Consider the following 15,586-nt stretch of genomic DNA (forward strand, 5'->3'; position numbering starts at 1 on the left):
CATGTATAGTCATGGAGTAATCCCCTGCCCTGAACATTTGCAGCATTGCAATACTCCATTATTGCTGGTAGTCGAGCCCTACAATAGACTAAATACAAACATTAAAACTATTTTGTTCAGTGTTTATTAAGCAATTGAAATACATTACTAATTGTGTTTAATGTTGCAAATAAATTAGTTAAATCAAGTAAAGTATTTATGAATGTAGAGAAAGCTCTTTAAATAATAGCAAAGTGTTTATCGGTGCTTAGACAGCCTTAGTATGCGGTGAGCAGCGAAATACCGTAAAATCAAGCATATAGGCGCAATAAGATTTAAAGCACGGATGAATCGCAAAAGCGCGGATAGCTTGACCGCGGTCATCTACCGCTGGCTTCACCATGGATCGTCAGAGTCAACATCCTCAGGTACTGCGATTAATTGCTTAAATATACTTATTTATTTACTTATTTTGTAATGTGTTATATCATTATGTTGCAGTCACACTTTTCACTTAGAAATGACGCTTAGTATGAATGCAAAATGAAGTTTTGTATTTTCTGTCAGCTAGCAACTAAGTCGTTTCACCAGTATGGCGAGGGCTAAAGTGTTTTTGCATTTTATGAGCCATCTAACTAACCCTCGCAAAAATAATTTCGTAATATCTCATGTGATTATGCAAAATTATTTAGGAAAAACCTCTGTGTCTCTGATAATTTGTTATTTAACTGTAATGCATTATTGACTAATGCGAGTTTAGCTGAGGCCCTAGCAAGATGTAAGGACGTTATATGGGTTGTTCCTGGTCGATAGCTAGTTTAAAATATACTTTATACTTTGACAGACTGACTCCATCGACGAAGCAACACGTCGTCTGATAACTTTAATAAGTAGTCAGATACGAGCAGACAGTCAGCAGCAGACAACAGTGCAGCAACAGGCAACACAGCAGCAGCAGACAACAGTGCAGCAAGAAATGACCAGGTTATTTATATTTAGGAAAAAGTACTGTTGTGGCTTGACCTTGTCATATTCGGTAGTGCTGGTCTCATTTTATACTCAGTTAATTGTAAAGTTAGAAAGCTGATATTTTTTAGCATAGTTGTGTGATAGTTGGACAGGTGATTGTAAGTGTTGATGATACATAAGCCTGAATTGCCTCTCGCAAGTATCAATTTACACAGAAATGACAGTGTACTACAGTAAAATAAATATTTGTTTAATTGTTTAATGCATAACTATTTTCACTGTGTTGTGATTTTACAGATCATTTCCAGGTTATTTTAGAAAGTCTTTACCTATAAGGGGCAAGAAAAGATTCGCCCCCTATAAGGTGGTCAGTACCAGTGTCAAGACTGTCTCTATGTAGTTCTACCTTATTAATAAAAATGTGGAAAGAACACCTAAACCAACAGAGGAACTGACACTTCTCCTAGCGGGTATGGGGAGATGCACAGTCAAGCTACCAGAAAGTGCTGATCATTCTGAGGTAAATGATTAATAATAATAATAATTTTATCCACGCCGCTTTCATTTTTTATTTAATCTAGTGCATATTCTCTATAAGTTCCTTTTCATTATAGCCATGTGTTGATAGAGGAATGAAATACACTTTCTTCAGAACACAGTGCTCCATTTTACAATAAACCAAGCCTAAATGCTCTAGGATAGATTTTATAGCTGTACAATGTTAATATTTACAATATATACACTGTAAAAAACAGAACTAAAAATTGCTCGCCTTACTATGATTTTTAGTTTAGCTGAGCCAAAAATATTTAATTGCACCATAAACGATAACAAAGTAATTTGATCAGCTTACTTTATTGAGTTTCTTGTTAAAAGTTGATCTGACCTTACAACCTGCATTGTCAAAATATACAAATTGTAGTTGAACCCTAGTTAAGACCAAGCCAACTCCTCTGCGCATCCTCAATTTGACTCCTTAGTTGAGAACGGGGCGGGGTTACCCATGAGCCCTTGCAGCTCCAGCCCTGTTATGCGTATTATGTGGTGTTTATGTCTGTATAGTGTTATTAATGATTATTATCATTATTAGTTATGTTGTTGTGTGTTATTAGTTAAGTCACCCCGGTCCATTTTTCGATGTACATGTGCATTATCCGAGTTCCCCCTCCATGTATGTGTAACGTTGCTGTCTTCATGACCTACCCTGTGTTTCATATGCAAGACCAAGCTGTTTAAGACCTTGAGTTTGGTCTAATTGTGCCAATTGGTCTAATTGTGCCAATTTCTCACCAATTTTCGAGGTGAGAATAAAACCTGTTATTGGTAATGTAGTATAGTTATAGAGCCCGCTAGGGGGTGCTAGAGGGGAGGAGTGAAGGGAAGAGAAGAAGTGTAGCGGGAGTAGATGAAGAGGGAGAATAAAGGAAAATGACTTAAAGTAATCAACAGGTCTCATTATTGAACAACACAACATTTATGGCGACGAGGATAAACAAAGAATCAAGACACATTAAAGTGAAGAGAAGAACGACACGGATTTAACGTTCCGAACCGACTTTAGAAACTTTAGGACCTGATTGCATTTTGTGAGCTAGCAGCGTTAGCGTGATCTGCACAACGAAATGGCGGACGAGCCTACGGGAAATGCTAATGGACAAGCACAGCCAGGTGGGAATACGATGGTACAAATATTACCACCAAATTCTTTGAATATGGGAGTAGCAGATCTGTACACGGAATATAAACTGTGGATGGACTCGTATAAGATTTTCGAAATTGCCAGTGGATCCATACACAGCACGGATGAGGTGAGAAGAGCTACTTTGCTACATTGTATAGGAACCTCCGTCCAACGTATTTTTGCTAACTTAGAAGGTCCGAAGGACACTTATCAGCAGACAATAACCGTGCTGGACAAATACTTTACACCACGGAGAAATGTAGTGCTCGAGAGGCATAAATTTAGACAGAGAACTCAGGCTCAGGACGAGACTATTGATGCATATGTGAATGCACTCCGGGAACTGGCCAGATCGTGTGACTTTGCAGGGCTAGAATCAGACATGATACGGGACCAAATTGTGGAGAAATGTGCAAATAGAAGGCTTTGTGATAAGCTGTTGCAGGAGGATGGACTTACATTGGAGAGAACACTCACAGTAGCAAGAGTTTTTGAAGCTGCACAAGCAGAAGCCAAAACGCTGTCAGACGGCAATAGACTAAAGGATAGTACTGTGAACTTTACCAAAGACAGACACACACAGCCTCAATGGTTTGAAAAGAAGGGCCCTGTCAAGAAAGGAGATTGTGATGAGGAAAACAATGTATGTTACAGATGTGGATTGACTAACCACAAGGCAGATGACTGTGGGGCCAGAACAGCTAAATGCATGTATTGCAAGAAAGTGGGTCATTATGCACGAGTTTGCAGAAAGAAGACTACGGACAAAGAGAGTGGTTATGGAAACACTGATCTAAAACAGAAAATCTGAGTCAGGCAGGACCAAACCAGAGAGATTGAGAAATGTCGATGAATACAGCTCAGACGATTCTGACGAGTTTGTTTATTCTGTTGACCCTGAAGGAAAAGAACCAATACGGATTAATGGACAAATAGTGCGAATGGTAATAGACACAGGAAGTAGTAGTAACTTTATATCTGACAGTCTTTACAATAGACTTTTCAAAACAAACACAAAGCTGAAATTAACAACGAAAAAGTTTTATGCATATGGACAGAAAACACCATTACCATGCATTGGATTTTTCGAAGCTGAATTTTACTGGAAGGGAAACAGAATGAAGGACGATGTCTATGTGATCAGAGGCAATGCTGTGCCACTGTTAGGACGGAAGTCCAGCTTTACACTGAACATACTGAACAAGAGAGAGACAGTCAGTGCAGTACAACAGTCTCAAAGATTTCAGAACCTGTTTAAAGAATATGGAGAACTATTCAAAGGATTGGGAAATGTAAAGGGGTACACACACAAGATAACAGTAGATAAGTCTGTACCACCTGTGGCACAGAAATTAAGACAAATTCCATATCACATGAAAGAAGCTGTGAATCAAGAATTAGACAAAATGCTTGAACAGAACATAATTGAAGAAGTAAATGAAGGATCTGAGTGGGTTTCGAATTTACTGCTCACGCCAAAGAAAGATACAGTAGAGTTGAGGCTCTGTGCAGACCTCAGAGAGGTGAACAAAGCGGTGATTAGGGAAAGACACCCAGTACCGACTGTAGATAGCATTCTCCAAGCAGTTCAGGGATCTAAAGTCTACGCAAAACTGGATGCAAGGAAAGGCTTCTGGCAAATTGACTTAGATCCAGAGTCAAGACACCTGACCACATTCATTACACACCGAGGTTGCTACAGGTACAAAAAGGTACCATTTGGATTATCATCAGCACCAGAGGCTTATCAGAAGGCTATGGATTTATTGCTTAGTGGTATGCCGGGAGTAGTGTGCTACATGGATGACATGGTCTTATATGCAGATGACGAGGAACAGCTAGAAGAAAGACTGAGGAGAGTGTTCAAAAGATTTCAGGAGAGAGGACTGACACTTAACAAAGACAAATGTGTGTTAGGATTGAATCAGATTGAAATACTAGGTCATGTGATCTCAGGAGAGGGAATAAAGCCTGATCCAAGAAAAGTGGAAGCAATAAGCAAGGCACCAAGACCCGAGAACATTTCACAACTACGTTCATTTTTAGGTACATGTGGATTTTTGATGAAATTCATACCAGATTATGCAAACATGTCCGAACCACTCAGGAGACTGACACGAAAGGGTGAAGAATGGCAGTGGACCACAGAGACTGAAAAGTCTTTTAAAGACATGAAAAGAGCACTGGTAAGTCAACCATGCCTAGCTTACTTCAAGTTAGACGCACCGACCACTGTAATTGCTGATGCCAGTCCAATAGGATTAGGAGCTGTTCTACTTCAAAAACAGTCCACTGGACAAAACAAACCAATAGCATATGCAAGTCGCTCTTTAACTGCCACGGAAAGACGATATTCACAAATTGAACGAGAGGCTCTTGGATGTGTTTGGGCTGTAGAGCACTTTAGAACATACCTATGGGGCGGCAAGTTTACCATACAAACAGACCATAAGCCACTGATCTATATGTTCAATCCAGAAAAAGCAACAATGTTGCCACCACGAATTCAGAGACTGGGGATGAGACTGCATCCATTTGAATACAAAATTGAACACGTGGTTGGTAAATGTAACATAGCAGACTCTCTCTCTAGACTGCCCTTGTCTGCCGCAGAATGTAGTAAGTACGTTGACACATACATGGAGAGGGTACTCTCCATACTCGCAAGTGAAGTACCAGCCATGACACTCGAGGACATCAGAAAAGACACACAAGAAGACAATACTCTGAACCAACTTATATCAATTATTGAGACAGGACAATGGCCAACAAACATGACGGAGGAGTTGCAACCATATAAGAGATGTGCAGAGGAATTGTCGACCCACAACGGACTGATCCTTAGGGCCCACAGGATTGTGCTGCCCAAAAGCAAAACAAGACAGGCCATGAACATTGCACACGAAACACACCAAGGAATAGTAAGGACAAAACAGTCTTTGAGAAACAAATTTTATTGGCCTAATATGGATATTGACATTGAAAGATTGATTAGACACTGTAATACGTGCATTCTGAACCAACCTCTGCATGAAGATCAACCACTTCAGCCACTGGAGTTGCCCCCAAAGCCATGGACAAAGCTAGGTGTGGATCTAGTAGGCCCTATAGATAATAAGCATATACTGACAGTAATTGATTACTATACGTCTTACCCAGAAGCAGTAGTTGTGTCTGATATATCTTCACAGACAGTTACTGGAGAACTAATGAAGATATTTGCAAGGTTTGGATACCCCCTGGAGGTAGTGACTGATAATGGAAGGCAATTTGTGTCCACTCTTTTTGACTCTTTTCTGAAAACCTGTGGAATCAAACATATCAGAGCATCCCCTTACTATCCAAAGAGTAATGGCAAGATTGAGCGCTTCCATCGCTATCTGAAGAAGGCTTTCAGAGTCAGTAAGTGTGAAGGAAAGCGTTGGACAGACGAACTGTCAAAGATCCTGATGGCGTATCGTACAACCACCCACAGAGCATCTGGGGAAACCCCAGCTTATCTCATCTTTGGGAGGGATATGCGCAACAAACTACCTCATTGGGGAGAAGAAGAAAATGAGAACAGAGACATAAGAAAGCATCATGATGAATATAAGAAGAAAATGAAAGAGTATGCTGACAAGAAACATGGAGCAAAAGAACATGGTTTTGAGGTCGGAGACATTGTATACATTGCAAATCTGGAGAACAACAAGTTGGATTCAAGATACAAAGATGTGCGTTATGTTATAGTAAGGAGTACCTCTGACTCTTCCTTTGAGCTGGTCAACACTGAAAATGGAAGTAGAGTTATGAGGAATGTCAAACACCTCCGACATGCACCCATAATAGGGGAGGTCAACATCCCAGAACCAGAGACTCCGGACTTAGACATTAGGGCACCCGAGGATTTACTACAGCCACAACACTTGCCAACTGAGACTCCTCAAGAGACTGTCACAGTACCGGAAACCGCACTTGCAGATGAACTTACCACCAGATCTGGGAGGGTTATCAGGAAGCCAGCTCGCTACAGAATGTAGAATTGAAAAAAAAAAGAATGTGGGAAATGGTTTTGTTTTAGTAGTTAAGGTGGTTTAAAACGTGTTTTATTATGTGAGGTTCTATGTTGGAAATGTTACTAGGCCACAAGATGTTCAATTTAGTTGGGCTAGAAGTTAAAATCCTACAAGGGAAGGAAAATGTAGTATAGTTATAGAGCCCGCTAGGGGGTGCTAGAGGGGAGGAGTGAAGGGAAGAGAAGAAGTGTAGCGGGAGTAGATGAAGAGGGAGAATAAAGGAAAATGACTTAAAGTAATCAACAGGTCTCATTATTGAACAACACAACAGGTAAGAATGGACTTGTCTGCAGCTTCTTTCTCCCACACCAAAATATAATAAGTTGGCACAACTTCTAAAATTTGGAACTCTTGGTATGTAACTTAGGCGGCATGGTGGTGTGGTGGTTAGCACTGTCGCCTCACAGCAAGGTGGTCTGGGTTCGATTCTCGGTCTGGTCTGCTCTGTGTGGAGTTTGCATGTTCTCCCTGTGCCTGCGTGGGTTTCCTCCGGGTACTCTGGTTTCCTCCCACAGTCCAAATACATGCGTGTTAGGTTGATTGATCACTCTAGATTGCCCGTAGGTGTGAGTGCGTGCGTGTGTGTTGGCCATGCGGTGGACTGGCGACCTGCCCATGGTGTACCCTGCCTTCGCCCGGAGATGCTGGGATTGGCTCCAGCCCCCCCGTGACCCCGACTAGCGGGATTAAGCGGTTCAGATAATGGATGGATGGTATGTAACTTACATTCTGAGGTTCATATCCATGGGCAAGATAAATTATCTGAACGAGATATAATAAGTTAGCATAATTTGAATAATTTGGAATTGTTTGAAGGCAATACTTAAAATCTTAAATTTATATACCTGTGAACAATAAATAATTGGAACATGAAATAATACGCTCAACTGTGAGTGAATTTCTTAAAAACTTATGAGTTTGAGTTGGGATCAAAACTCAAAAATCGAGTGCAGTAAGTTGCCTTGAAATTTTGAGTTTTCTCAACTTTTTCGTTTTTACAGTGTACTTAAAGTAAACTGGTTTTGGAGAGCCTCTGTAGGGTGTTTCCCCTACCCTCTTAGCACACCTAACTCAATAACAACCCCTTCATGACTCGCAGTGAGGAACCAATTTTATTACATTAAATGTATAAGGCCACAGAACATTCCTGTCTTAATGTTTGTCTTTAAGATCTACCGTCAGTGTAAGTATTTCTGATAAGGTGATAAGTTAGTGTTTATGACAGGGCTGTAACAAGGTTCATCTTTTGACAATCTTGAGAATACAACAATCACAGAGCTTTTTTCATTGAATACAGTGTCTAAGCACTAAGTGCTGCAATTTCATACTGTAAATAATTCTAAATGTTTAGACCACAGATTATGATTCCCACACAAATTTAGTTTTCTCATACAGGATTTGTCTTTCATACAGGTCACAGGACTTTTGACTGACTATTACCCAAAACTTTCCACGTTATCTGGAGGGTGGCTTCTGCACAAGGCCCTTGGTAATGTAGACTGTAAAACAATTTAGGAGGTCAGATGCTTTTTATAACATTTTAAATTTCATTCTTTTAATGATGTTGCCCCTCATAGATGGATCAGGACAACGGAAACTTATAGTAGTCCCCCCAGAAGCTGAGGGTTATAATACTCAGTATTTGAGATCTGTGAGTGAAGGGGGTAAGAACACAATGTACATAGTTCCTCTCCAGGAGGAACTACACACATGGCCTCTTCCTGTGGAAGCACAGGAATTCCAGAAGATGCCAAAGGCTACCTGTCAACCTGTAGGATGTCTATGTAGGATGTCTACCTGTCAACCCTGTAGGATGTCTATGTAGGATGTCTACCTGTCAACCTGTAGGATGTCTATGTAGGATGTCTACCTGTCAACCTGTAGGATGTCTATGTAGGATGTCTACCTGTCAACCCTGTAGGATGTCTATGTAGAATGTCTACCTGTCAACCTGTAGGATGTCTATGTAGGATGTCTACCTGTCAACCTGTAGGATGTCTATGTAGGATGTCTACCTGTCAACCTGTAGGATGTCTATGTAGGATGTCTACCTGTCAACCTGTAGGATGTCTATGTAGGATGTCTACCTGTCAACCTGTAGGATGTCTATGTAGGATGTCTACCTGTCAACCTGTAGGATGTCTATGTAGGATGTCTACCTGTCAACCCTGTAGGATGTCTATGTAGGATGTCTACCTGTCAACCCTGTAGGATGTCTATGTAGGATGTCTACCTGTCAACCTGTAGGATGTCTATGTAGGATGTCTACCTGTCAACCTGTAGGATGTCTATGTAGGATGTCTACCTGTCAACCCTGTAGGATGTCTATGTAGAATGTCTACCTGTCAACCTGTAGGATGTCTATGTAGGATGTCTACCTGTCAACCTGTAGGATGTCTATGTAGGATGTCTACCTGTCAACCTGTAGGATGTCTATGTAGGATGTCTACCTGTCAACCTGTAGGATGTCTATGTAGGGTGTCTACCTGTCAACCTGTAGGATGTCTATGTAGGATGTCTACCTGTCAACCCTGTAGGATGTCTATGTAGGATGTCTACCTGTCAACCCTGTAGGATGTCTATGTAGGATGTCTACCTGTCAACCCTGTAGGATGTCTATGTAGGATGTCTACCTGTCAACCTGTAGGATGTCTATGTAGGATGTCTACCTGTCAACACTGTAGGATGTCTATGTAGGATGTCTACCTGTCAACCTGTAGGATGTCTATGTAGGATGTCTACCTGTCAAGCCTGTAGGATGTCTATGTAGGATGTCTACCTGTCAAGCCTGTAGCATGTCTATGTAGGATGTCTACCTGTCAACCCTGTAGGATGTCTATGTAGGATGTCTACCTGTCAACCCTGTAGGATGTCTATGTAGGATGTCTACCTGTCAATCTGTAGGATGTCTATGTAGGATGTCTACCTGTCAACCTGTAGGATGTCTATGTAGGATGTCTACCTGTCAAGCCTGTAGCATGTCTATGTAGGATGTCTACCTGTCAAGCCTGTAGGATGTCTACCTGTCAAGCCTGTAGGATGTCTATGTAGGATGTCTACCTGTCAAGCCTGTAGCATGTCTATGTAGGATGTCTACCTGTCAAGCCTGTAGGATGTCTATGTAGGATGTCTACCTGTCAAGCCTGTAGCATGTCTATGTAGGATGTCTACCTGTCAACCCTGTAGGATGTCTATGTAGGATGTCTACCTGTCAACCCTGTAGGATGTCTATGTAGGATGTCTACCTGTCAACCTGTAGGATGTCTATGTAGGATGTCTACCTGTCAACCTGTAGGATGTCTATGTAGGATGTCTACCTGTCAAGCCTGTAGCATGTCTATGTAGGATGTCTACCTGTCAAGCCTGTAGCATGTCTATGTAGGATGTCTACCTGTCAAGCCTGTAGGATGTCTACCTGTCAAGCCTGTAGGATGTCTATGTAGGATGTCTACCTGTCAAGCCTGTAGGATGTCTATGTAGGATGTCTACCTGTCAACCTGTAGGATGTCTATGTAGGATGTCTACCTGTCAACCTGTAGGATGTCTATGTAGGATGTCTACCTGTCAACCTGTAGGATGTCTATGTAGGATGTCTACCTGTCAACCCTGTAGGATGTCTATGTAGGATGTCTACCTGTCAATCCTGTAGGATGTCTATGTAGGATGTCTACCTGTCAACCTGTAGGATGTCTATGTAGGATGTCTACCTGTCAACCTGTAGGATGTCTATGTAGGATGTCTACCTGTCAAGCCTGTAGCATGTCTATGTAGGATGTCTACCTGTCAAGCCTGTAGGATGTCTATGTAGGATGTCTACCTGTCAAGCCTGTAGCATGTCTATGTAGGATGTCTACCTGTCAACCTGTAGGATGTCTATGTAGGATGTCTACCTGTCAACCTGTAGGATGTCTATGTAGGATGTCTACCTGTCAAGCCTGTAGCATGTCTATGTAGGATGTCTACCTGTCAAGCCTGTAGGATGTCTACCTGTCAACCCTGTAGGATGTCTATGTAGGATGTCTACCTGTCAACCTGTAGGATGTCTATGTAGGATGTCTACCTGTCAACCTGTAGGATGTCTATGTAGGATGTCTACCTGTCAACCCTGTAGGATGTCTATGTAGGATGTCTACCTGTCAACCCTGTAGGATGTCTATGTAGGATGTCTACCTGTCAACCTGTAGGATGTCTATGTAGGATGTCTACCTGTCAACCTGTAGGATGTCTATGTAGGATGTCTACCTGTCAAGCCTGTAGCATGTCTATGTAGGATGTCTACCTGTCAAGCCTGTAGGATGTCTATGTAGGATGTCTACCTGTCAAGCCTGTAGCATGTCTATGTAGGATGTCTACCTGTCAACCTGTAGGATGTCTATGTAGGATGTCTACCTGTCAACCTGTAGGATGTCTATGTAGGATGTCTACCTGTCAAGCCTGTAGCATGTCTATGTAGGATGTCTACCTGTCAAGCCTGTAGGATGTCTACCTGTCAAGCCTGTAGGATGTCTATGTAGGATGTCTACCTGTCAAGCCTGTAGCATGTCTATGTAGGATGTCTACCTGTCAAGCCTGTAGGATGTCTATGTAGGATGTCTACCTGTCAAGCCTGTAGCATGTCTATGTAGGATGTCTACCTGTCAAGCCTGTAGGATGTCTATGTAGGATGTCTACCTGTCAAGCCTGTAGCATGTCTATGTAGGATGTCTATGCCATTGCAAGTTTTGGCTGTGCGTATCAAATCATGCTGCACTGACAGGTCATCCACAGAGGACGACACAGATAATTACGTAAGAGTAATGAACATTTTAGTAAATATCTGTTCATTAGTAGTTGATTGTTCACAACAGTCACAGGATGGTTTAACAGATCTACATATATGGTGTGTTCATTTCAGTCTTCCCCAGATGTGTCTGTTGTTGCTGAGTTCCCTTCTGTGAAGTCCACAGAGGCAGCCAGTAGTATCTGTATATCCAGCACTAAGGTAAACTAAATTAGTATTAGTAAGATCAGTCTTACACATCCCCAATAGCAATCTTTTACAACAATTAACATTTATGTGTTGATTTTAGTCTTCCCCAGATGTGTCTTTTGTGGCTGAGTTTCCCACAACAGCATCTTCAAGTAGTAGTACAGCCTCTACATACAGCTCTAAGGTTAGACCAAATTAGTAATTATGTCTTACCCATCCCCAACAGCAATATTTCACATTGATTAACACATATTATGTGCTGCTTTTAGTCTTACTCAGATGCAGCTGTTGTTCTTGAGATCACAACAGCAAATAGTAGTAGTAGCATAGTAGTAGCACAGCCAATACATACAGCACTGAAGTAAGATCAAATAGCTAATAATGCTGTTATTACAAGCATCCCTAACCTGTAAAGATAACAATTGCTGTATTTCTTTGAATATTAAGTAGTGCATTTGTTGTCTTTTTTTTTGTGATAATATTGGTGTTTTCTTTTCAGGCTCCATGCCCACTGTGTCAAATGAGCTTTCCATTGGATTATTTAGAAATCCATGCCAGCTTGTGTGGTGAAAGGTGACAAAAAAATGTGTATTAGTTTAAAAGCAAATCTGAAAATCTTTTCAACTCTCATTTATAATATTTTTCTATATGTATTGCCCACTCCTTAGTATATTTGACAGAATTATTCATCTCCAGCCATGGAGGGCCAGTGTCAAGCACAGTCTCATGATCTCCCTGCTCAAACACACCAACTTAAACTAGCAGTCAACAGATTTCTAGAATGAGTTGTATTTAATTAACCCAACTGTGCTGGACATTATCCTTCCAAGACTGGAATTGAAGAATTTGGCTGTTATTTGTATTATTATTCCTATAAATGTATGTTACAGCAGTGTGGAGAAAACACATTTCAGCATGGAAGAAGATTCTAAACAGTGGAACTGAGAGGTATATTAGTACATGTTCTTAGCCTGAAGTACACAACATGATGGAATTTTGTAATTTATGGATCTCTTTGTTATTTGTATGTGTATGTTAGCCTTGATGATCTTCTCCACACCATCAAAGCTGCAGTATCCACAGATGGCAACACATTTGACATCACAGTGTCCCGCCACAATATGGTGGAGAGAGGCCTTGCTCAATGGCAGAGACAAAAGAAGACATCTCCAGTGAATCAGCTGAAAGTCGTCTTTTTGGGTGAGGCTGGGATAGACACAGGAGCACTGCGCAAAGAGTTTCTGTCAGGTGAGAAAGGGTTAAACAGATTTGCTCATTGTGATTAATGTGCTTGGTTGAAATGATGTATCCTCTGATTGAAGGAATGATAGGAGGCATCGAGAAGCGTTTCTTTGAAGGGGGCAGACATGGCAAGAGACCAAAGTATTCGCTGTCTGATTTGGACAAAGGTCACTTTAAGTATGTGTTACTTTAGTTTACCTTTTTTTTTTTTTTTTTGGTCACTTTTTTGGCATCCAGGTCAAATTACATGTTTTTTTTATTTTCTAAGTGAAAAGAAAGCCATTAAAGTGTTTATTCTGGTGTTGTACATCATTTAAATGTCCCTGACTTTTATATTCTAAAAAAATAATTTTCTGTAGGACTGTGGGAGAAATAATGGCTGCCAGTCTGGCCCAAGGTGGACCTGCACCAAATTTTCTTGCATTATGGTGCTACAAGTTTCTATGCAGTGGGTCTCTGGAGTTGGAAGACCTGAACAAAGCTGATCTGGGAGACGATCAGTATATTGATCTCATTTCAAAGGTATGACTAAGGGTTTTTCCTCACAATATATGCTTGACCAAGTTGAGTTATGAGCAGGATATTACACAATTGTCACCATTTTAGGTGGAGTTGGCTACAGAGTGTACAATTAAAGACTTGACTGAGGATATCTTGAGCTGTGGGTACACAGGACTTATCATCCCGGAGAAGAAGGATGAAATAAGCCGGTATGTTTGAAGGAGTAATTCAGAGTATAACACTTTTTTTCACTCACTAATATATCTAAACTCATATGTTGGTATACAAATTTTGCTGATATTTGAGAAGCTGAACAAAAGAGAACGTTAAAAAACACTATCAAAAAACTAGGAGCAAACAGGCCTGTTTATGTCTCTTTAACATCAAATATACAGTTGTTCAGTGATCTCCATGATATCCACAATATGTTCAAAAAAGCATATTGATATATATTTTTACATAATGTATTATGTTAATGATAATGAGTCATGAGACTGAGAAGTTTTGGTTTCATTATTGATTTTTCTTTTTATTTCAACAGGCTGATGCGGACTTTGTCATCTCAGTTTGCCGGGCAGAGTTTAGTGAGAGAGGCACAAATAAGGAACTACAGGAGGTGACCTTGATGAACCATCTTCAAGACTTGCTGCAAGAACTGGAGCAAGGTAAGCTTCAATTGCATTTTCAGATATTATTCTCTATTAAACCAGCTTCTGGGGAAGCAGTGACTGACAACTATACAAATGTATATTTTACTATTGCTTGTCCTGTACTTAACAAGATTCCATGTTGGTATCACAAACTATGGTGTTTCTGATCAGGAAAAAACAGAAGGAATAATTGTTTGTGATGTCTCTATATTTGTGGTGTCATTAATTCCTGAGTGTCTTTATTTTTTCTCCTTTTTATTTAGATGTAATTTCATCTGAGCTGGAGGAAACTGCTCTTCCCTCCTTGATACCTAGATCATTCCTTCAGTGGGTTACAGGGCAGGGACACATTCCTATTCTGACACAGGAGAAGGCAAATTTCAGAATTACCGTTAAATTTAATCATCACTGTGATGCAGAATATGGTGAGCACAGGATATGCTATCCAACTGTGGCCGCATGCACCAACACAATTACACTCCCTGTTAAACACATGTTAACTTATGAAAACTTCAAACTTGTCATAAAATAAGCATTTCATCTCGGCCAGGAATTTCAGAAAGTTTAACTAAAGATGCTTTATTTTTGCCATCAGGACATGTGTAGTAAATTTCAGTACTTTTTGATTAGTCACATTCCATCATAGTCATGTTCAAAATGGTAAAGATCAGTGAAAAAAAAGAAATGCAAAAGCAAAGTAGCACAAACAATGTAAGGACAGAAGAGCAAGTGTGTTAAATGAAAGAGGACATGATCAAAAATAAAACGTTCTTGAAATTCTTTTGTGTTGGCATTCCTTATAACAATCACAAGACAGAACGGGTCAGCACTAACCTACATAATTTCTCACTGAAAAAGTTGAAGGGAACGAATGTAAATATCCTGGCCATAGGAAACTGATGGTCCGGTGGGGTCCACAGCAGCTTGAAGGTCTGCCATCTCTTGCTCATTTAGAGGGGTAACAATCTCTGGAACCACAACTCCAGATTCTGTTAAGGACTCCTCATGGAAAATGGCACTTTCCCAATCTATGTGAAGATCCTAGATATTCATAAGGGATTTATAAATCAGGAATAATCACCAACTTTAAGATGTCAAAACTGTTATGTAGTTCTAGAGTATATGATCAATTAAAGAGGTGAACATGATCAACATGTACCTCTACATTCTCAGCCTCATCACTGCTGTTCTGCAGGAATCCCGTCTGCCAGATTTGCTGAGGAGTCATGTTTCCCTCTGTGTGGAGAGGGTGAAGGTCATTGTGGAGACGAGGGAGAAACACATAATGCACAAGGAACATGTGTAGCATGTTTGAGATGTCCAGCCACCCGTCTTCTTCCAGGCTATGCAGGGCATCATAATATGTGCACGTCACTGCTGTCCACACATCACGCCACAGTCGTTCGATTCTAAAAGTTTCCAAAGGGTTAAACATTTTTTGCTTAAGATAAATGTTGGTTCTCAGTTTTTATATCAAATAGCTACATTTTGGTACATGGCAATATTTATGTTAAAGTTTACTTATGAGTCACAATAT

At 40.6% G+C, this 15,586-nt stretch overlaps 2 protein-coding genes across 4 annotated transcripts in view; one reads left to right on the plus strand and one right to left on the minus strand.

The window, feature by feature from the left end:
* The window catches only part of LOC143486771 (butyrophilin subfamily 3 member A2-like), a 61,743-nt gene that overhangs the window by 19,193 nt on the left and 26,964 nt on the right, over window positions 1-15,586 (minus strand). Inside the window, exons 2-3 of one of the 2 annotated variants that reach the window (XM_076986206.1) lie at window positions 15,209-15,458; window positions 14,884-15,090 (exon numbers count right to left, since the gene is read on the minus strand). The exons of the other annotated variant lie outside the window; for it this stretch is intronic. The gene's annotated coding sequence lies outside the window, so the exon portion shown is untranslated. The remainder of the gene's footprint in view (window positions 1-14,883; window positions 15,091-15,208; window positions 15,459-15,586) is intronic. 2 annotated transcript variants of the gene reach the window in all.
* Window positions 284-14,842, plus strand: LOC143486772 (G2/M phase-specific E3 ubiquitin-protein ligase). Of its 2 annotated transcripts, XM_076986207.1 has the most exons (15): window positions 284-407; window positions 824-963; window positions 1,246-1,468; window positions 8,101-8,176; window positions 8,265-8,351; window positions 11,582-11,668; window positions 11,757-11,840; window positions 12,156-12,229; window positions 12,547-12,604; window positions 12,696-12,904; window positions 12,979-13,075; window positions 13,258-13,420; window positions 13,505-13,608; window positions 13,941-14,064; window positions 14,313-14,842. In XM_076986207.1, the coding sequence occupies exons 8-14, from the start codon at window positions 12,208-12,210 to the stop codon at window positions 14,017-14,019; spliced, it is 732 nt and encodes a 243-aa protein (XP_076842322.1). In that variant the 5' UTR covers window positions 284-407; window positions 824-963; window positions 1,246-1,468; window positions 8,101-8,176; window positions 8,265-8,351; window positions 11,582-11,668; window positions 11,757-11,840; window positions 12,156-12,207; the 3' UTR covers window positions 14,020-14,064; window positions 14,313-14,842. The 2 variants fall into 2 exon arrangements, with proteins under 2 accessions (XP_076842322.1, XP_076842323.1); XM_076986208.1 differs by lacking the exons at window positions 284-407; window positions 824-963; window positions 1,246-1,468; ... (2 more) ...; window positions 11,582-11,668; window positions 11,757-11,840 and having other exon boundaries at window positions 11,880-12,229.

The sequence above is a fragment of the Brachyhypopomus gauderio genome, unplaced genomic scaffold, assembly GCF_052324685.1.
Source record: "Brachyhypopomus gauderio isolate BG-103 unplaced genomic scaffold, BGAUD_0.2 sc45, whole genome shotgun sequence".
NCBI lineage: Eukaryota > Metazoa > Chordata > Actinopteri > Gymnotiformes > Hypopomidae > Brachyhypopomus > Brachyhypopomus gauderio.

What these genes read in the sequence shown, in the direction of transcription:
- LOC143486772 (XM_076986207.1), top strand. Translation starts at nt 12,208, where the DNA reads ATGCCAGCTTGTGTGGTGAAAG. An exon ending in GCGCAAAGAGTTTCTGTCAG is followed by an intron (nt 12,905 to 12,978) that starts GTGAGAAAGGGT and finishes CTCTGATTGAAG; the next exon opens with GAATGATAGGAGGCATCGAG. An exon ending in TTGGACAAAGGTCACTTTAA is followed by an intron (nt 13,076 to 13,257) that starts GTATGTGTTACT and finishes AATTTTCTGTAG; the next exon opens with GACTGTGGGAGAAATAATGG.